This window comes from Prionailurus viverrinus, chromosome B4 (genome assembly GCF_022837055.1).
Source record: "Prionailurus viverrinus isolate Anna chromosome B4, UM_Priviv_1.0, whole genome shotgun sequence".
Taxonomy (NCBI): Eukaryota; Metazoa; Chordata; class Mammalia; order Carnivora; family Felidae; genus Prionailurus; species Prionailurus viverrinus.
In genome coordinates this window covers 40,695,466-40,718,717 of record NC_062567.1, presented here as the reverse complement: position 1 = coordinate 40,718,717, position 23,252 = coordinate 40,695,466, and the positions used below count along the sequence as shown (strand labels likewise).

General features: G+C 43.5%; 1 protein-coding gene across 2 annotated transcripts in view; it reads right to left on the bottom strand.

Moving 5' to 3' along the window:
- The window catches only part of CLEC2D (C-type lectin domain family 2 member D), a 42,428-nt gene that overhangs the window by 12,836 nt on the left and 6,340 nt on the right, over positions 1-23,252 (bottom strand). The window contains exon 1 of one of the 2 annotated variants that reach the window (XM_047866063.1): positions 2,557-2,760. The exons of the other annotated variant lie outside the window; for it this stretch is intronic. Within the exon in view, the coding sequence (XP_047722019.1) occupies positions 2,557-2,617 (61 nt within the window). The 5' untranslated portion in view covers positions 2,618-2,760. Of the gene's footprint in view, positions 1-2,556; positions 2,761-23,252 lie in introns of those variants that run through there. 2 annotated transcript variants of the gene reach the window in all.

Genomic DNA, 23,252 nt, shown 5'->3' with positions numbered 1-23,252 from the left:
CTATTTCCAGATCCAGCTACCAGTTGAATAGAAATGTAAGAGAGGGAGAATCACGTTACTTAAATGACAGGAACGAGATCAACAAACTTCAGACTGTTGTAAATTCTACGTGATAAATTATCTTGAAACTTAAAAAAACATGGGAAGCACATTTTAAAAAGCGATCGCGGGGGTATCTCTTCATTAAAAGGGACTTAAAAGCCTTTTTATTGGAGTCAAAATTAAAGTGAGAAAATGATTCTCATCAAAGTCAATTTAGTGTTATTCCTAAAGACTGCCTAGAGGGCTTCTGAGATGGATGGCAAGCTTCTTTATCTGACAAAGATAGTATTTTTTTTTTTTATTGAGAGAGAGAGAGAGGGAGGGAGAGAGAGACTGTGTGAGCAGAGATGGAGCACAGGGAGAGGGAGAGAGAGAATCCCAAACAGGCTCCACACCCAGTATGGATTGTGAGATCATGATCTGAGCCAAAATCAAGAGTCAGCTGCCCAACCAACTGAGCCACCCAGGCACCCCAGACAAAGACAGCATTTAACAAGGACGCTCACCTTAGAATAATTCATTAAGCTGTATATGTGTTTTGTACACTTTTCTATATTTGTGTTGTATCTCAAAAGACCCTACATTATCTAAAACCTGCTGTAAATTTTTTTTTTTTTAATGTTTATTTTTGAGAGAGACACCATGAGTAGGGGAGGGGCACAGAGAGACGGGGACAGAGGATCCGAAGCAGGCTCTGTGCCGACAGCAGAAAGCCCGATGGAGGGCCTGCACTCGCGAACCATGAAAACATGACCTGAGCCAAAGTCAGACACTTAACTGACTGAGCCACCCAGGTGCCCCTAAACCCTCTTGTCAAATTTCCTGTTGGAACCCTCTTCAGAGTCCATCACGTGGCCACCATACACACTTTTAGCTACTTCTTTTAAAGACTTTCTTGGGGAAGCAGGCATATTTTCCTGTAACATTCTATCCACACTAGAAAGTTTCTCGTTAATGTTTCCCAGAACGATCAATGGTTGATGCACACCCAGGAAAGATCTGAATAACACTACAAAGGATCCAAACACCCAGCCGACATTGGAATTAGAGCCCACAGAATGCTGAACCAAGCCAGAGTAATTGCCGGCTAAAACCACAAATATCAATACACCCCAAAATTTAAACAAAATCAAAAGTCTCGTAACGAAATGTTCATTCAAAATGTCCAGATGCCATGAAAATTTCAACGAATGGGGCCAGAGACAGTCAACGGAAGCCAATGCTGCGATGACAAGATGCTGGAATTATCTAACATATACTTTAAAGCAGCTCTTATGGAAATATGAAAAATCCCAAAGGAATAAAGAAATAAATGAAGTCACTCAACAAGGATTAGACATCGTCTTGTCCTCATAGGAACTGCCTTTTCTCTAGGTCGAGGACAACTTTTATCAAAGACAAAAGAAATTTTTTTCACTCCTAAATTATACCACTTTGATTTTCTGCAACTGGTCCAAAACGTTTTTTTTTTTCCCCCACTTACTAACTCATCACATAAAGCCTTGAATACAAGTGGTTTTTTACAGTTTCAAGCTTTGTATAAATGTATAATATATATAATATATATATAATGTATAATATATATAATATATAACGTATCTCATATAATATATATGAGATTATATATGTGTATATACATTATTTTCTTCTTACTGTGCCTCCAATTTTAGATAATTCCATTTGAATGCTGTACTATTTTTCCTTTGCCTTCTGTTTACTTTTTTTACTTGCTAAAAAACTCCATACTGTTTGCCTTTTCTTTGCTTTTTATTTCTATCTTTCCTATGTATGAGCTTCCATTGTAGATTTCCACCTCATTTTATTTATTTGTTTGTTTAATTATTTATTTTGAGAGAGAGAAAGAGACAGTGAGTAGAGGGAGAGAGAAAGAATCCCAAACAAGCTCCCTGCTGGGCATGGAGCCCTACATGGGGCTCAAACTCAACACCCTCAGATCGTGCCCTGAGCCAAAATAAAGAGTCAGACGCTTAACTGGCTGAGCCACCGAGGCGCCCTTATTTTCTACCTTATTTACCAATGATAATACCCTGCATCTGTATGACACTTTAAAATGCACATTGTCCTTTTCGGTGACATTCAGTTATTGACATTTACTAAGTTTTAACCTCATAATTTAATTTTTAATTCCATCTTCTTACGTTTGAACTTTTACTATTTGTGAACTGATATTTATTAATAAAATATGAATGTATGTGTCAGTGAGATTCATTGTTACAAGGTTTATCCTCCGTCATCAATGGAACCGGACTCGACTCTCTGACATCTTTCCCTAACAGTTCTCCCTCCTCACTTGTTGGCGCAAGTGTACCCAAGTAGCTGCATATTTTTACACCAATCGTAAACCTGCAATGTATAACCTCTAGCATTCCATCTCTCAGCCTTGAAAACTCTCTCCAAAAGACTGTCCTCCCTGTGCAGAAACCAGACCCGCATTACTGCTCTTCTCTTACCGCCCCAATTCCCACAGTCACCGCATACAGACCAGCTTCTTACTTGGGTTTCTCAGCAATTCCACCGGCACACAGGCTTTCTCCACACAATTGCTATCATGCATTTTGCCCCTACATCGCAGACAGCTAACAAGTGGCTTCAGATCGCTTCCAAGCCAAGAGAACCACCTCTCCTTTCGGTTTAGAACTTCCTCCTTTACACACCCGCCTCACGAAAAGAAAGGGGACCACATGAGTCAGAAAGCAGCTTGCCTTCAGAGAAGGTGGGTGCTTAGCAAAAATTTCTTTTCTTTTCTTTCTTTTTCTTTTTTTTTTTTTTTTTTGGCAAAAATTTCTTTAAAACTCGGTCATGGGAACAGTCAAATTTGTTACTGCTTGAGCATTACCAGAAGTACTGCTGTGAGGATGGAGGAGGTGATTCTCAGGGGCAGTAAATATGATGCACATAAAAAAGCGAGGGCAATCCCAATCTCCAATTAAAACCTATTCTCAAGAGCTCATTCTCCCTTAAAAAAAATTTTTTTTTTTTAATCCAGAATCTTTGCTGGTCTTCCAGTTAACCCTGAAAACTCTCCAATACCTTAAAAGACCTTTGCTCCAATGCCCTCAAAGAGGTGTTTCTGGTTTGTTTTTGTTTTTTTTTTTTTTTAAATCGGCCCCTTCTGGTTCTCAGCGTAAGCTTGGGGTCTCTCAGCTTGTAATACCATCGGCAGAGTAAATATGAATTGTCAAGCCGGCCCTTTTTGTATTTTTTCACGATTTTGTCATCAAAGGGGACAGAAAGTAAACTTTGATAGGTTTCACACTATACTGGAGTTCCTACATAGGTGGCACAATTAACAACATCAGTTTTACTATTATTATCATGGCATGAGAACAAAAACCTACAGTTTATTACCCTTTACCATGATCTAGGAACACGGAGAGAAGACTTACACACTTGTTCTCATTTAACGGGGCTGACATTATTACTTTTATTTTAAAATGAGCTCCTCGAGTTAAGGGCAAAGCCATTTGTCTACATTCAGTTACTGATAGATGCCACGATTGGATGATCTGTCTGAGGAACTAGTTTGAAACTAAGACCCTCCATAGTCAGTAAAGGTCAAACGTTGACCTTGTTAGTCAAACAGCCACAAAAAAAACCCTCTCAGTTTCTGTTCCTGAAACAGCTCCTCTTAATGAGCAAAAGAAACAGAAAACTAGTGCATACAGTCCCGATGATGTGTTAGCTACATGAAAAACTACCTTTCTAAAATACAAGGGCTCTATATTAAACTGTGTGAATTTCATGACTTATAAGCCCTAGGATTCTGTTCACTCTTCTTATGAAATCCTGTGTCTAACAGGTGTTATCCTATACACGATACACTGGCATGTTTTTACATGGTGAAAAGACAGAGTACCCAGACAGTTATTTCAAATTTCACTTAGAAAAAAAGGATTTTTTTTTTCTTTTCCCAAACAAGATTTTTTAAAATGAGGCATATATTTAAAAGGCACAAATAAGTGACTGTCTGGCTGTGGCGAAAAAGCCCTTCAAGGTTCCCGTCACTACTCAATAGAAGGGACTCTCTCAAGTGACTAATGTAAAAATAATTGTAACAGGTTTTGTTTTGTTGGGACAGCTCACTGATAAGAAACTATAGGAAACAGCAAAACCTCATGAAAAGTATTTAGTCCTACTTTACCTCTGCCCCACTTTTCTTGGCCTTTCTGGTTTTGACAACAGAATGGATGACAACAGAATGTATTCAATGTGAGGAAACATAAAAGATTGTGTGAAAGACATGGCCTTTGGAGCAAAATACTCTCAACTCAAACACAAGTCTTATAGCCTGGTAGTTGTTTAACTTTACGTGTACATGGTAGGCAGAATATTGGCCCCTCGAAGATTCCCCATCCTAATCCCCAAGCCTGTGGATATTTTACCTTACATGGAAAAAAATTTAAAAATGTCTTTAAGAGGGGTGCCTGGATGGCTCAGTCAATTAAGCATCCAACTTTTGACTTCAGTTCAGCTCATGATCCAAGGCTATGGGATCGTGGCCCTCATGAGTCTCCATGTTGAGCATGGAGCCTGCTTGAGATTCTCTCTGTCTCTCTCTCTCTCTCTCTCTCCCCCTCTGACCCTCTGCCCTATTCACGCTCTCTCTCCCTCTAAATAAATTTTTTATTTAAAATAAAGAAAGTTGAGGCACCTGGGTGCCTCAGTCAGTTAAGCATTTGACTGCAGCTCAGGTCATGATCTCACAGTTCGTGGGTTCGAGCCCCACATCAGGTTCTGTGCTGACAGCTCAGAGCCTGAAGCCTGTTTCAGATTCTGTGTCTCCCTCTTTCTCTGCCCCTCCCCTGCTGGCACTCTGTCTCTCTCTATCTCTCTCAAAAATAAATAAACATTTAAAAAAAATAAAACTAAATTAGAAAACAAAAAAGGTCTTTGAAGATGTGGTTAAGAATCCAGAAATGTGGTCCATATATACAATGAAATATTACTCGGTGGTCAAAAAGAATGAAATCTTGCCATTTGCAACAATGTGGATAGAACTAGAAGGTATTATGCTAAGCAAAATGAGCCAGTCAGAGAAAGACAAACATCATATGATTTCACTCATATGTGGAACTTATGAAACAAATTAGGTGAACATAGGGGAAGGCGAAAAAAGAGGAAAGCAAACCATAAGAGACTTAACTATAGAGAATAAACCTAGACTTGCTGGAGGGAAGGTGCATGGGGAATGGCCTAAATGGGTGATGGGTATTCAGGAGGGCACTTGTTGGGATGAGCACTGGGTTTTATATGGAAGTGATGAACCGCTGGGTTCTACCCTTGAAACCAATACAACATTCTATGTTAACTAACTTGAATTTAAATAATTAAATTTTTGAAAAATTAAAAAATTTTTAAAAAATGAAGACTGTTAAGATGGAGAATTATTCTGGAATATGTGGGTGGCTCAATTTAATCACATGGGGATCTTTGTTCGAGGAAGGTGGCAGCGTTACCCAGAGAAAGGCTTGAAGGAGCTGTGCTGCCATCTTTGAAGATGAAGCAAGAGGCCACAAGCCAATGAATGCAAGTGGCTTCTAGAAGCTGCAGAAAGCAAGGAAATCGATTCTCCCCCAGAGTTCCAAAGAGAACAGAGCTCTACCAACACCCTGACTTTTGCCTATTAAGATCCATTTTGAAACTCTGACCTCCAGAACTATAAGATAATAATTCATATTGTTTTTAAACCACAATGTGTGGTAATTCATTATTTCACAAATTATTACAGCACATTAACTAAATTCTCTCGCCTGCAAGATCTATATGGTGACAGGCTTGCTCTGAAAAACGAAATCTATGATTTAGGTAAAGGTGTCCAATAAACCTCAGCTTAATACTTAGTATCCAATAACTATTAATTTATGCCTGCTTCAGGAAACATTATGAACTTTAGTATCTAAAATCTTCCTGATGAAGCTTTGGTCTGGAGAATACCGACAACCTTTTTTCTGCCGGGTTCAGATAAAGCCATTTCCCCCAAGTGGACCACTGGCCAGAGATTACTCTGATTGGCTCATGCCTGGGTTAAAATATTCTGAACATCAATGTTTCTTCAAGGGTAAGAGTCATGGGGGGGGGGGGGGCGCCTGGGTGGCTCAGTCAGTTGAGCGTCCAACTTCAGCTCAGGTCACGATCTCATGGTTTGTGAGTTCAAGCCCTGTGTCGAGCTCTGTGCCGACAGCTCGGAGCCTGGAACCTGCTTTGGATTCTCTGTCTCCCTCTCTCTCTACCCTTCCCACCTCCCTCTCAAAAACAAATATTAGAAAAAGCCGGGGGGGGGGGGGGCGGGGTAAGAGAAATGGTGTGTTTCATCCTAGTGCATCATGAAAAGAATCTGAGAAAAATGAGGGAAGCCATCCAGACAAAGCGACTATTGCTAAGCAGCTCAGTAAAGAAGGCACCCTCTTCAAGAAGCAAAAACACTGAACATGATCAGTTAATGATGAATTGTAACTGGGGAGAAAAATGACTCTGTGCAGGACCAGGTACATGGACATCCAGTCTGTCCAGGAGCCGATCTCCATGCTCAAAGGGGCTTTATACTCAGCTTAATATGCTACCTTCAATGCCTTCAACTTATTACTAATATCTAAACAAGACACTCCAAGCTTTTATTTTGCACGTGACCGTGCAAATTACGTAGCAGGCCCTGACCCTTTGTGCATAAAAGAGGTGGTGTAGTTTTTGTCTCGTCCAATATAGCTTTCATTTTTTTTTTTTTTTTTTTTTTTTTTTTACTTACACGTTTTTAGGCACACCTGGGTGACTCGGTTGGTTAAGCCTCAGATTCTTGGTTTCAGCTCAGGTCATGGTCTCATGATTTGTGGGATCAAGCCCCACGTCAGCTTTCCATTAAAAGGAGTTGGACCACACAAATCACATGATCACTTTGCCGGCTCGCTTTGACATGTTACCATCAATGTCTAACTTGCCTGCCTCAGAAAGCTAACGAGGCCAAGAAGATGCTAATTCTGATGGAGCTTGGCATACCTGAAACTTCCGGGGGTCACTAAGAACAAAGACCGGGGTTTAATGAGCATCAGAGTTTAAAATATTGTGACTTCCAGTCGGTTAAGCGTACAACTTCAGGCTCAGGCCATGACCTTGTGGCTTATGAGTTCGAGCCCCACGTCGGGCTCTGTGCTGACAGCTCAGAGCCTGGAGCCTGCTTCGGATTCTGTGTCTCCCCCTCGCTCTCTACCCCTCCCCCTCTCATGCTCTGTCTCTGTCTCAAAAAAAATAAATAAATAAACATTAAAAAAAATGAAAATATTGTGACTTCCAGAAAGACTGGTGGAGTAGGAGAATCCTGAGCTCACCTGGTCCCATTGGTACACCTAAATAACACACACATCAGTGTAACTAACCTAGAAAATGACCCCAAGGCTTGCTGAACAGACTCTCCACTCTTTAATTTTTTTATGTTTATTTATTTTTGAGAGAGAGAGAGAGACAGAATGCGAGCAGGGGAAGGACAGAGAGAGAGGGAGACACAGCATTGGAAGCAGGCTCCAGGCTCTGAGCTGTCAGCACAGAGCCTGACGTGGGGCTTGAACTCACGGACTGCAAGATCATGACCTGAGCTGAAGTTGGATGCACAACTGACTGAGCCCCCCAGGCGCCCCTCTCCACTCTTAATCATAGAGAGGAGGCCACATCAAAACTGGAAGGATGGCCTGGAGACAGGCTGGGAACCAAACTAAGCTGCAGGGCTCATCGCAATAGGGAGGTACACCATAGGCATGGAGAAGGGAGAGGAAGAGACCCACGCCGGGGACCCCAGACAAGGGGGACTTGCACTGAGAAGATGAATCCCCATCATGTCTGCCTTTGAAAATCACAGGGGGAGCGCCTGGGTGGCGCAGTCGGTTAAGCGTCCGACTTCAGCCAGGTCATGATCTCGCGGTCCATGAGTTCGAGCCCCGCGTCAGGCTCTGGGCTGATGGCTCGGAGCCTGGAGCCTGTTTCCGATTCTGTGTCTCCCTCTCTCTCTGCCCCTCCCCCGTTCATGCTCTGTCTCTCTCTGTCCCAAAAATAAAATTAAAAAAAAGTTGAAAAAAAAAATTTAAAAAAAAAAAAAAAGAAAGAAAGAAAATCACAGGGGCTTAACTTCACACGTTTTTATAATCAGCAGGGCTTAACACCGGAAACTCTAACAGTTAGCAGGTTTGGTTCTGACGGAGCTTGAGGGTGACAGGGAAACTGAGCTCCAACCCTTAAAAAAAAAAAAAAAAGCCTAAGAAACAAGCCCATCTACACAGATATAGCATAAGAGCAGCAGTTTGAAAAGCATAGCACATGGGGTATGCAGTAAGGTATACTTATTTCCTGGCCTCAGAGCATGTACAGGAGGGGCAGATATCTTTGGGACACTTCTCTAAGAAGTGCCATCTGGCTGGTGCCATCTCTCTCCTCGGCCCACTAGCCTAGATACATGGACACCTGTGGGAATCAGCCCAAAGACTCTCCACCTAGCTTTGCTAACAGTGCACCCTGCCCCCACATTCTCCTGCAGACTACACCCTCCAACCATTCTCATTCAGCAGAGTCCCTCTAAAGTGGATGCAGGTCTCATCCCCAACAATGGCCAGCACCACTCCAAAGTGACTTGTCCTGGGGAGAGGGTAAGATAACCACACACGTAAGTAAGACTCTAACCCCAGCAGTGGTCTGAGGCCGGGCATCTATCTGGTCTGACCCAACTCAAGCCCAAGGTGGCCTAAGACTGGCCCTTTAACATCATGGAGACCAAACCCTCCCTATAACAGGCCAAGAGAGCCATTGCAGACAACTAGACTGAAGGCAAACACATCTCAACCACAATAATAGGGCACACCTCTTTGCTCTGCTAACTTATCACCTTCTAGCCCCCCACTACCATAACCACTGACCTTTTTATTGTCTCCATAGCTTTGCTTTTTCTAGAAAGTCGCATAGTTGGGATCATAAACTTTTTCAAATTGATTTCTTTCACTTAGTAATGCACATTTAAGTTTCCTCCAAGTATTTTCATGCACTGATAGCTTATTTCTTCATAGCTGTGAATAATATTGCCTTGTCTGAATGTTCCGTAGTTTGTTTAACCACTCAGCCACGGAAGGACATCTTGATTGCTTCCCAATTTTGGCAATTATGAATAAGGCTGCTGACATCCTTGTGCAGGTTTTTATGCGGATGGAAGATTCCAGCTTCTTCAGGTCAATACCAAGGAACATGATTCTCTATTTTGACCATTACGTTTGGAGACTCTGGGAGCTATACGTCCTTATTTTAGTAGGGAGTCAGCTTCTTTAGATGTAGCATGCGCACTCTGGCCCCCTTTTGGGTTCTGTGGTTCCAGTGAAAATTTTCAGAGTCAGGGTTATTTTGGTCTTGGTTTATCTGGTACCACAGGGGCTCCCGTGGTCTCTCCTGGTGCTGCGGGGGGGGGGGGGGGGGGGGGGGGGGCAGAAGGAGCGTTCTCAACCCGCCCAACCTGGTGCATCCAGCTGGAAGAAGGGAGCCTTCAGCCACAGAAATGAAGAAAACTGCCTGGACAGTGTGCTCATTAGCATGTGTTCACCCCTGCTGGCGTTCCTGGCCTTGTGGTGTCTCTGCACAGGAGAGGAGAGTCTCAGGTCTGGAAGGGTGAGTGCTTTCTTCAGCTGCTTACTGACAGTGGGGATCCCAGTAGATCCCTTTCACTAGCCCTACTGGACTTGCCTGGTAGTGTTAGTGGGAAGCCATCAATCAGTGCAAAAGAAGAATCTACCTGGGTTGTCTTTTACTGTTAGGTTGGGGGTCAGGAAATACCAAGCTGTAGTTGACTTCTTTTAGGTACAGTGGGAAGGGCATACAAGGTGCCCTGCCACCGTGTTAGTTCTCCAGTTCTAGGATACCAAACCAGCTCCCTTTCATCTCACCATCTTTAAAAATTCTCGACTGCCTATCCCTGGTGTGATTTTCAGATGGGGATCATGGAGAGATAATGCTAGCCCAGCCTGTCCTACCAGAAGTTATGGCCCCACCCACATTTTCTATCTGAATTCCTGTTGTAATAAATCTTATCCAAGTTCACTTCCTTTGTCCTTCTCTCCTTTTCCATTTTTATTACTTTGTGTCTTCCCACGTCTTGATCTCCACCTGTTCTGTGGTTATTCCTGCTCTTGAGGTCTCAGTGGTCTCTCTGGTTATTACATTGTATTCTGAGAGACACAGAAGTCCAATCTTAGACCTAACAGGAATGCTGAAAGAATCCGATTTTCTGGGGTGCCTAGTGGCTCAGTGTCCAACTCTTGGTTTGGGCTTCGATCGTGATCTCACGGTTCATGAGATCGAGCCCCAATCAGGCTCTGCACTGACACCGTGGAGCTTTCTTGGGATTCTTTCTCTCTCTCTCTCTCTCTCTCTGCTCCTCCTCCACACTCTCTCTCTCTCTCTCAAAAATAAATGGATGGTGAGTTAATATGGCAGAGCAGCTTGGAGACGCTGAGCTTGTCTTTGTCCCTGAAACGCAGCTAGATCAGTACCAAACCATTCTCAACACCTAGGAAATTGATCTGAGGATTAACGCAACAATCCGTATAACTTGAGCCACAGAACTCAGCAGGTACCTGGTGTAGAGAGGTGAACTGGGGGAGAGAAAAGCCACAAAAAGTAGGGAGCCACTTTCACAGAGAGAGGACAGAGAGAAAGAGAAAGGGGGGAATTGTGGCGCACTGGGATTGCACAAGAAAAGTACTCCCCCTGAAAGTAGCTGGAGAGAAAGAGTGAAAATGATCACAGGGGACTAAATAAGAAATCTTTTCCCCAAAATCATCGATGGGGAGAAAGGAGAGGGATTCAATACCACCAGGATTCTATAAACAGTGGAGTGCAGAGTCTGAAGTTTCAGAGGTTAGTGACTGGCGGTGCTCTGGTGAGGAACTAGGGTGAATTCCCAGGAGCAAGCAGCGGGGTCTGAGGGGTCTGTATGCCAGAGAGAAGCAGTTCCCCTGCTTGGAGGGCCTTTGCCCCCCTACAGTCAAAGGTCCCAGCGGACCCTGGAAAGCAGCCACGTTTGCTGGTATTGGGATGCAGAAACCAGAGTGCGGCGAAACATGGCATCGGGCTGTGGGTTGTGACTTGGCATCTCTGAACCTCTGCTACAACTGATCATAAGAACATTTTCTGGGGCAAGCCATTGCTCGGCGAGACCCTCCCCCAGAGAGTCAGTGGGGGTCCAAGCCACGGGGATCTCTGAAGTGTGGGGTTTGGAACACAACCCCATCTGAGATAAAGCTCTGGAGTGAAATGCCACCTGACAGGCAAACAGCTTGGACATGGACAGGGTAGAGGTGGGGAGTAGACGGAGGCCTGAGCCAAAGGGGAGGTGCTTGAATGCAGGTCAGTGAGAGCAAGAAGTTCCTTCCCCCAGAGACTAGGGAGCTGGGTGAAGCCATTTTCACCTCTCACACACACACAGATCCACCGCAGTAAGTTAAGCAGCAACACTTAGTGGAGAAAGGAGCCATTATACCATTAATCCAAGCCCATCCCCCAGAAGACCAGCACAGTCCCTCCACCTGCTTAGCGTATGGACTATAGAATGCTTCATAGTTTCAGTTCTAGGGGAAACAGGATGTAACTTCATTTGGGTTTCATTCTGTTTGCTGGTTCATTTATTTGCTCATTCTCTTTGCTTCTGTTTTTGCTTAAATTGTTCTCTTTTTTCTTTCCTTCTTTCTTTCTCTTGGACACAGAAAGAGAAAAATGTATTTCCTTTTATTTTATTTTTTATTTTTTTAAAAAGTTTTATCCGATTTTATTTTATATTCTATTTTATTATACATTTTTAAAAATTTTTTAATTTTTTCTTTTTTTCTTTCCTTTCCCTTTTTTTCTCTATCAAGCTTCTTTCAACAAGGACACTGAAACACACCTAAAATCTAGCTTCCTTTGATTTTTTTTGTTTTGTTTTTAATCTTTTAAAAGTCACAGGATATAAAATCAACACACAAAAATCTATTGCATTTCAATACACCAATAATGAAGCAGCAGAAAGAGAAATCAAGGAATCGATCCCATTTATAAATGAACCAAAAACCATAAGATACCTAGGAATAAGCCTAACCAAAGAGGTGAAATATCTATGCACTGAAAACTATAGAAAGCTTATGAACGAAATTGAAGAAGACACAGAAAAATGGAAAAACATTCTATTCTCATTGGTTGGAAAAACAAATATTGTTGAAATGTTGACCCGACCCAAAGCAATCTACATATTCAATGCAATCCCTACCAAAGAACACCAGCATTCTTCACAGAGCTAGAACAAACAATCCTAAAATTTGTGTGGAACCAGAAAAGACCCCAAATAGCTGAAGTAATGTTGAAAAAGAAAACCAAAGTGGGAGGCATCACAATTCCAGACTTCAATCTGTATTACAAAGCTGTAATCATCAAGGCAGTATGGTACTGACACAGAAACAGATGCATAGAATAGATCAAGGGAACAGAAGAGAAAACCCAGAAACGGACCCACATACATATGGCTAACTAATCTTTGACAAAGCAAGAAAGAATACCCAATGGAAAAGAGACAGTCTCTTTAGCAAATGGTGTTGGGTAAACTGGACAGTGACATGCAGAAGAATGAATCTGGAGCACTTTCTTACACCATACATAAAAATAAACTCGAAATGGATGAAAGACCTAAATGTAAGAGGGGAAGCCATCAAAATCCTAGAGAAGAAAATAGGCAACAACTTCTTTGATCTCAGCCATAGCAACTTCTTACTTGACATATCTCCAGAGGAAAGAGAAACTAAAGCAAAAATGAACTATGGGACCTCATCAAGATTAAAAGCTTCTGCACAGCAAACAATCAGCACAATTAAAAGGCAATCGACGAAATGGGAGAAGACATTTGCAAATGACATATGTGATAAAGCGTTAGTATCCAAAATCTATAAAGGACTTGTCAAACTCAACACCCAAAAAGCAAATAATCCAGTGAAGAAATGGGCAAAAGACATGAATAGACACTTTTCCAAAGAAGACATCCGGATGGCTAAGGGACACATGAAAAGATGCTCAACGTCACTCATCATCAGGGAAATACTAGTCAAACCACAATGAGATACCACCTCATATCTGTCAGAATGGCTAAAATGAACAGCGTATGTTGGTGAGCATGTGGAGAAAGCGGAACCCTTTTGCACAGCTGGTAGAAATGCAAGCTGGTGCAGCCACTCTGGAAAACAATATAGAGGTTCCTCAAAAAATTAAAAACAGAACTACCCTATGACCCAGCAATTGCATTACTGGGTATTTATCCGAAGGATACAAAACTGCTGATTTGAAGGGGAACATGCACCCCAACGTTTATAGCAGTGCTATCAACAATAGCCAAATTATGTAAAGAGCCCAAATGTCCATCGACTGTTGAATGGATAAAGAAGAAGTGGTATATATACACAATGGAATATTACTCGGCAACCAAAAAGAATGAACTCTTAACATTTGCAACAACATGGATGAAATTAGGATTGACGATGCTGAGTGAAATAAGTTAGGCAGAGAAAAACAAATATATTATTTCACTCACATGTGGAATTTAAGAAACAAAACAGATGAACACAGGAGAAGGGAAGCAAAAATAAGATAAAAACAGAGAAGGAGACAAACCATAAGAGACTCTTAAATACAGAGAACAAGCTAAGGGTTGCTGGAGGTGTATTGGGTGGGGGGATGGGCTAAATGAGTGATGGGCATGAAGGAGGGCACTTGTTGGGATGAGCACTGGGTGTTCTGTGTAAGTGATAAATCGCCAAATTCTATCCCCGAAATCATTATTACACTATATGTTAACTAACTTGGATTTAAATAAATAAATATTTAGGAAAAAATGTAATCTTTTCCCTTTTTATTGTGATCACGAAACTGAAGGAAACCACAATATGTACCCCAAAATATGAATTAACTTAATTGAATTACTGCCGTCAGGGACCGCACAAAGCAATGAGAACATAAGCAAGAAGTCACTGTGACTTCTCCTTGCATGCTGCAACACTGTTATTGGGAAATAAGAAAACTGGGTAAGTAACAGAAACACAGTGTAATGAGGTTTCTGTTGGGGAAGCAACAGCTTTGGGAACACAAGCATGTCGAGAAACTCAGAAAGGAGCTCCGCGAAAGGCCACGATTAAATGAAGACTAAGGATGAGTTGACGAAACTCCTCTATGGTTGCAGCTCTCTACACATAAACCACACCCCCAGTTGATCCGCTCCTTCAGTCTCTCTCCATCGTCTACGCCAGAATTCAGGTCTATGGAACCCCAGCTGCTGACGCGACTATAATCCCAATTACTCCTAGACGGCTGCGCCCTGAATGCTTCTCAAGTTGCTAAAAAAGCAATGCAGCAGTCCCCCCGCCCCCAACTATCCACAGGGAACACGTTCTTTTTTTTGTTTGTTTTTTATTTATTTTTAATTTTTTTTTTCAACGTTCATTTATTTTTGGGACAGAGAGAGACAGAGCATGAACGGGGGAGGGGCAGAGAGAGAAGGAGACACAGAATCGGAAACAGGCTCCAGGCTCTGAGCCATCAGCCCAGAGCCTGACGCGGGGCTCGAACTCATGGACCGCCAGATCGTGACCTGGCTGAAGTCGGACGCCTAACCGACTGCGCCACCCAGGCGCCCCAGGGAACACGTTCTAAGATCCCCAGTGGATGCCTGCAACTGCAGATAGTACTGGGCACACACACACACACACACACCCCTACGACAGAGGTTAACTTATAAACTATGCATAGCAAGAGATAAGCAATAACAATAAGAAAAGAGAACAACTGGAACTGGAACAACACACTATAATAAAAGTTATGCTGATGCGGTCTCTCTTTCAATCGATCTGCTTTTCTTATACTCACCCTTCCTCGTGTGATGGTTGAGACGATAAAATGCCTATGTGATGAGATGAACTGAGGTGGATGATGTAGGCAGGCAGGGAGATGGGAGTGATAGGCTACTGCTGACTTTCTGATGTTATGTCAGGACAATCGTCTACTTCCAGACCACAGTTTACCAAGGGTCTCTGAAACCACAGAATAAAGAGACCGTGCATTAAGTGGGCGACTCCTGTTATCATTTCCAGTGGACGTGTACACCACGGAGCTCTGGCTTGACTACTGCACATTCTGGAACGCTTCCACCAGTCCGGAGCTATCCGGTAGCCGGAAATGTATTTAGGGTACGATTTCTTTTATTTATTTATTTTTTGGTAACAAGGTCAGGGAGATGCGGCGCAGGCATTTTAAAGATGGAAAGGAAACAGTGACATAATTCTATCATGTGGCCTTAGCTACTGTTAGGAGTTTGGGTTGCACACTGAGAGCAGAGGAGGAATTATAGAAAGATTTTATGCAAGAACGTGACCTGATCCTATCTGTATTGAAAGGATCTCTCTGGTCACAATGTCAAGAATGAATCAGAATGTATTTAAATTAGGAAACTGGGTAAGTCCCAAATTACCTAGACTTTTTCTGTTATAAACCATGTACTTTTGCAAGCTTGTTCTTATAAGGACATGTTTCACACATGCGCTTTGAATAATTAATTCAACTAATCATGATTTCCACAGAAGTATCAGCAATTGACTTAAACAGCTCACTGACTTCCTGCTGGGAGGAGCAGAAGACTGACGATGACGATGAACTTAACGTCACTTTGAATTCCCCACACTGGTAGCAGAGCTATTGCTGGTACTTTATTTTTATTTCCATAGAGCTATAATGGAAGAACAACATATTTTAACATTTACTAGGAGCTTCACATGCTGGCAAAGACTTTCATGTTATCTCATTTGAACCTTGTCACTAGGCAGTGAAACCGCTCTTCTTATACTTAACTGTTCATATGAAAACATTCTGCTCAAGGGGCTTGGTCATGGATCAAGGTCACAGCCGGTTGAGAAATGGAATCCATGCTTTAGATATATGCCTCGGAACCCAGTTTGTAAAAGAACACCAGGTTAGGGCCACGCTTTGACTCAAATTTCATCTGTGAGTCATTCACACACAGTTTGTCAACGTAAAGTCTTGGGGGTTTTTTGCTTTGTTCTGTTTTTTACTCTCCAGACGTCTGGAGAAATGTACCTGTCTTCGTCAAAAAGTTCACAGAAACCACGCAAGTAAGACAGAGTCTTATAATAATGAAGGCATGTCCACAGACCAGTTTATCGAACATGTGCTATATGTGAGACACACTGCCAGTCTCCGAGGACACAGACGTGAACTAGATGGGAGTTCGTGCCCCTTGGAAACCCTGAGCTATAACAGATTGTATGGCAAAAAGCATCATATTCAGGGTGAAATAAAGTTACTACTCACTGGAAAAAAAAAACACTTAATCCCTGAATGAAATTTATTTGCATGCAGCTAATAACATAGCCTTAAAGGATATATAATAAGAATTTCATGGAATTACAAGAAGAAATTGACAGATACACCAACAAAGGAGGAGAAATGGAATAAGGGAAAATTGCAGTGTCAATTCTTATTTGTTCTTTTGGGGATTCATCAGTCCCGTGTAGCTGACGCTATAAGGATTTTTAACATTTTGCTTTTTAAACTCAATAGTATAGAAACAGCCTTGACATTGGGTGCTGGGTGCTTAAAGCGTTCGGGAAATTAACTCTGTGTGATTTAATCTGGGATAAAAGCAGAATTTTAAAGCCAAGAAAGGGTAAAATAAAGACTGCTATTGGTTTATAGGTATAATATTTATGTAGCACCCTGTAATTTAAGACATAAACACCAAGAATTAAAGTGCAAAAGGCACTTTTCAGTGTTTCTAAGTTTTTAACATACAGAGAACAAAGTAGAGAGTTTCAGCACCTTTCAAATTCTCCTATATAATTGTAATGGACGATGAGAGAATTTCGAATGTGTTAACACTTTTTAAAGGCCAGCCGCAGGCCAGTTTGTAATTTTTCTCATTGCTTATCAAAATAATTTAATAAATGGAAGAGCGCAAAAAGAATTTATATATCTTATCCCATGGTGCAATACGTGTCCCATGAGATTAAATTCTTCCCATAAATACAATGCCCATGTGTGAGCCATACATAATCCCAGTAGAAAGAAAAGAAAGCTCAAAATATACCAGATGCTATATTCAGTGTTGTCTGTACATTTCCAAGTGTGATGGGATGATTCTCTGCTCAGGCCTATCTGAAGGTCAGAAGGCCTTTTTATCTTTACAAGAAATTCTATTCTAAAAGGAAATTCTACTTACAGGAAGTAAGTACGTGTGTTATCTTTCTGTCACATTGCTCTTGGGCCTCTCTTCTCTACAGCCTTCTCTCTTTCTGGGTGGTAGCATGGTAATAAGGAGAAGCACGGACTTTGGGGTTTGACTTCCCCATTTCGAGCTTAACTCATTCAATGTCTCTGATTCCAGCTTACTTTTGTGAAACTGACCCAAAATCCCAGCTCAGGGAAGTCCCAGTTTATGCCTGTTGTGCTACAGAACCCTCTGGTCGTTTTCACTTCTTAAATGAGGATGATTAAGATGATATTTAGATGACAAACTATAGGATCCCCATACTTCTTCATACAGTGGGAGCGACAGAGCTAGTCTTGTAGGCTAATTATGCAGATTACATGAAAGAGTTGATCTAAAATATCTCACAGGGATCCAGGAAGAGAACACAATAAATGTGAGGTACTAATATGCACCTAGGCCCCCAAGTCTGCTGGAATAGGGTTCTTCCTTATCCTTCAGCTTTAATCCTATGCAGTCTACCCCTCTCAGAGGGCGAAGTATTCAACAAACAGCATGATCCAAAACCATTTTTTACCAGTTCTTCCAGGGTTTCAAACTGAACCATGGCAGCTTGAGTCACAGAAGGTCTAAGTGGCTCCCTGCAGGTTCCCACTAACCTAGGGCCTCCTCCCCACCAGTGCCAGCCAGCTCCAGTGACCAGGATCCAGGCAGGGTCCCGGAAACCCAGGCGTCATTTCATCCAGGCACCTGCTGTCTCCAGTGGCCCCAAAGCCACTCCTGTGACTCCCCTGCAGGCTCCCACAAATCATGAAACCAGCTCATCCAGCGCCTGCCTGATCCAGAGGTCCCAGACACCATCCACGGCTCCAGGCAGCTGCCAAGGCAGGGTTCCCTGCAGGCTCCCAAGAATCTAGGCCCTCATTGCATCCGGGAATCTGGCAGCCCCAGCATCCCCATGTGGCTCCAGCAGCCCCACGCGGAATCCTTGACTCAGGCAGAGAAGCACCCGTGGCCCTAGGCAGCTCCCATGGCACCAGGTTCTACAACGCTCCCATGAGAACAGACCCTGGTTCACTCTGGAACCTTCCAGTTCCAGTGACCCCAGGCAGGCTACACGCTCTAGGCAGCTTCACTGGCCCCGGCCTCACAGAGGCCCCCTGGGAAATGAGGCTCCTGGCCCACCTTTATGCCAGCTAGTTCCAGTAGCCCCTAGTGGCTCAGTGGCCACAGGGAGCCCCCATAACTCCAGGTATCTTTCACTGTTCTCATGAGTTCGGGCCCCTGATCCACTCCATCACCTACCAGGCTCCTATGGCCCCAGGTAGCTCCAGCTGGCTCCCATGGCTCTGGGTTACTCCTATGAACTCAGGCTCCCAATCAATACCCACAAACCCTAGCTCCATGGGAGCAACACCTATGAACCCAAGGTCCCAGTAGGGCTCAACATCAGGGTGAATACAGCTGGTCCAGACATACAACCATTTTCAGCATCAGGTCACCCAAGGACTCCAATAGCAAGCCCACCCCTGGATAACACTAGACTGCCCACCTGAATCTCTGGACAAGCTGAGTAGTGAAAGTCTGGCCTTCCAACACTAGTTTGTGAAGACCGGAGAGGTGCCTATATCCTCAAATGTACAGACACCAATACGAGGCCACAGTAATCATGAATAAGCAAGGAAACATGACACCATCTCCAAAGGAAACTGATAAAATTTCAATGATGGACCCTAAAGAAATGGAGATCTATGGACTGTCTGACGAGGAATTCAGAAGAATCCTCCTAAAGAAATCCAGTGAACTCTAAGAAAACACAGATAGACAACTAAAGAAAATTCAAAAAACAATGCATAGACAAAACGAGATGTTCAACAAAGGAACAGAAAACATTATAATAAGTCAAGCAGAAATCCTAGAGCCCAAGACTACAATGCCTGCACTGAAGAACTCAAAGAGAGCTTCAACAGGAGACTGCAACAAGCAGGAGTAGTGAACTACAATACAGGTCTATTAAAATCATATGGCCAGAGGGGCGCCTGGGTGGCGCAGTCAGTTAAGCGTCCGACTTCAGCCAGGTCACGATCTCGCGGTCCGTGAGTTCGGGCCCCGCGTCGGGCTCTGGGCTGATGGCTCAGAGCCTGGAGCCTGTTTCCGATTCTGTGTCTCCCTCTCTCTCTGCCCCTCCCCCGTTCATGCTCTGTCTCTCTCTGTCCCAAAAATAAATAAACGTTGAAAAAAAAAATTAAAAAAAAAAATCATATGGCCAGAGAAGCAAAATGAAAAATAATAAAAAAAAGAGTGAACAAAGCCTATATGAATTATAGGATATCATGCAAAGAAATAATCTGTGCATTGCCGGACCCTCCAAAGGAGAAGAGTGGGCAAAAGGAACAGAAAGTTTGTTTATTTTTTTTTTTAATTTTTATTTAAAAAATTTTTTTTAATGTTTATTTATTTTTGAGACAGAGAGAGACAGAGCATGAACAGGGGAGGGTCAGAGAGAGAGGGAGACACAGAATCCGAAACAGGCTCCAGGCTCTGAGCTGTCAGCACAGAGCCCGACACGGGGCTCGAACTCACGGACCGTAAGATCATGACCTGAGCCGAAGTCGGACACTTAACCGACTGAGCCACCCAGGCACCCCAGAAAGTTTGTTTAAAGAAAGAACATCTGAGAACTTCCCAAATATGGGGAGGAATTTAGATATCCAAGTTCACGAAGCTATTAAGTCACCCCACACTTTCAACCTAAAACAATCTTCTCCAAACCACAAAATAACAAAACGGCATAAAATCACAAAGAGAGAATCTTTTTTTTTTTTAATTTTTTTTTCAACGTTCATTTATTTTTGGGACAGAGAGAGACAGAGCATGAACAGGGGAGGGTCAGAGAGAGAGGGAGACACAGAATCGGAAACAGGCTCCAGGTTCTGAGCCATCAGCCCAGAGCCTGATGCGGGGCTTGAACTCACGGACCGCGAGATCGTGACCTGGCTGAAGTCGGACGCTTAACCGACTGTGCCACCCAGGCGCCCCTAAAGAGAGAATCTTTAAAGGAGCAAGAGAAAATGAGTTTTTCACAAATAAAGTAACCCCCGTAACGTTATTAGATTTCTCAGCAAACACCTTGCGAGCCAGGAGAGACTGCGATGACATATTTAAAGTGCAAAAGAAAAAAACTGCCAACCAAAATTACTTTACAGGGCAAATTTGTCTTTCAGGAATGAAGGAGAGATAAAGACTTTCCCAAACCATCATAAACTGCGGGTATTCATCACCACTGGATCTACCTCACAAGAAATGCTGAAAAAAGAGTTCCTCGGGATGAAACAAAAGGATGCTAATTAGTAACAAGAAAACATGAAATTGTAAAACATCCTGGTAAAGACATATACAGTAAATATACATAGTCAAGTTCAGAATATTCAAATACTGGAGTATGGTGCTATGTAACCATGGCTTTAGCATAAAGGCTTAATGGGCAAAACTGTTAAGAAATAACTATAGTTATGAGACTGTTCTCATGGACCCACATCATAAAAAGAAATAAATTATGACACTGAGAACACAAATCATTGAGGGGTAAGTAAAAGGGTAAAGTTTTTGTGAGCGAGCCAAGTTTTCAGCATAAAACGCCCTGTTTTATCTGCAACACATGTTATGTAACCCTCATGGTAACCACAGACCCAAACCCACGGTAAATTCATCAAGCATAAACAGACCAAATCCACTGCATACCCCTACAGAAAATCAAGCACCTACAAAGAAAGCCAACGGAAGACAAAGAAAGGAACACAGAACTCCAAAAACAGAAAACAGCAGGATGGTGTTAGCAAGCCCTTACTTATCAGTAATTACTTTAATTCTCCAATCAAAAGGCACAGAGTCACTAAAAAGGATTTAAAAGCAAGTTGCAACTGGTCATTTCTTATCCAATCACCAAATATTTGTAGAATGTTTACTGTTGTGGCTTGAGAAAGGAAAGTTTTGCATACTCTGAAAGGGGGGGGGGGGGAGGAGGGGGGCAAGCACCTTTGACATCTACAAGAGAGGTCTGGACAGATTTTCCAGAATGAGCCAGGCAAGGTGGGTGGTGTCTAGTCAAGAGAAGGATATCTCAAAAGGTCATGATTATCTCGTACCCTGAAAACCATGGCAAAGCCAAGAGCAATACGTTAGGAAAACAGTGGCACAGATAAGCTGCCTGATAAAGGAACCCTTTTTTTTTTTTTTTAAACACACCCCTGCTCTGCCACGAGGGACTTGAGGACACCCAGACCCACTTTATTAGTTTTTTTTAATTTTTTTAACGTCTATTTATTTTTGAGACAGAGAGAGACAGAGCATGAACGAGGGAGGGTCAGAGAGAGGGAGACACAGAATCTGAAACAGGCTCCAGGCTCTGAGCTGTCAGCACAGAGCCCGACGTGGGGGCTCGAACTCACTGACCGTGAGATCATGACGGGAGCCGAAGTCGGACGCTTAACCGACTGAGCCACCCAGGCGCCCCAAGACCCACTTTAAAAACAAGTCTCCCCCCAAAAGTTAGGGTGTTTGTGCTCGTGGAAAAGGAGACAGGGACCAGTTCCAAGTGGATCTCTACCTTCCACTTAAAATACCAACGCTTCTTGAGAGGAGCAGCTTTCACAGATTTTCCACCCAGGAAGGCCAAGGAGTTGGGGACGAGTGGGGGGACGACGACATTGAGAAATACGAAGGGCAGGGACCCTGAACTGGAACACTAAACACTTGTTTCCCCCTGCGGCCTTTCCAAAAGTCCTTAAGCTTCAGCCCATGGGGTCTGTCCCAGGGACTCCATTACTCACCCCCCCCCCCCCCCCCGCCCCTAAGTTCTGCAAACTCTGATGAACAGAATAGGTCAGGGGCTCAGGACGTCTGGGATGGGGGGTCTTAGGTCGTATTTTTTCAAGTGGCCTGGCCAGGGCATGTTCACCAGACTAGGAAGGCCCTCGGAGGTCACACCCTGGGCGAAACCCGGGTGGCCTTTTCTTCTTCCGCCTTTTTTGGCTGCCGATGCTGGTTCCTCTTTCACTCTCTGGGAACTCCGGAGAAAGAGGAAAAGTGGGGACGGAGGAGTCTTAGGGCTGCGCACCTCGGCAGGCCTTGCCTTGGCGTCTGCAGAAGCCCTGCGCTCCGCGCCCCAGCTTCTAGGCCGCACAGGCCTGTCCAGGGCCGTGCCAGGTGGCGCCGGCAGCCGCCCAAACCACGAACGGGGCCTGACCGCCACCTGGTCGGGTTCTTACTCTCAGTTTCACCTCCTTGTGTTTCTATTCGCTGCCACGAGTTTTGAAATAGACAAAGAGGAAGAACAGAGCCGCGCAAGCCTGTAAACAGGAAGCCAAAGCGGTTCACTGGCTCCTTGCCACACTCAGCTGGGCCGCTCGACCTGCTGTTTGGGGTCCTGGTGGACAACTGTGGGGACGCCTTTACCCTTGTCCTGAGTGGGGACGGAGCTCCTCCCAGGGCCCCTGCCATGCCCTGCGGGGCCACTCACTGCAGGGGAAAAGTCTGCTCCGGACTCGACATCGTGGGCGTGGCCTGGCCTAGCAAAGACGGCGACAGGGCTCTGCCTCTTTGGGTTAAGTCTGCCCCCATCACCCTCTCTTGGATTTTCTTTGGGGGGGGGGGGAGGGATTAGATTTCAAAGCCGACGATGGTCCACAGTGAGATTTGTCCAGTTGGAGCAGCAATGACACGTGTTTCTATTAAAACAAGACAGTAACTGAGGAAATCGGTCTTAGTTTCAACATTTTTCCCCTCCGTGGACTGTTTTAATTTCTGATACATTTTAGAAGTTTCAGCAGGTGATGATAATAACAAAGCACTCGACTGTGAAAGGCAGCAGTTTCTTAAGAAACTAAATATGCTTATCTTAGGATCCAGACCTCGGCATTTCACAAATGAGTTTCATTCTCTG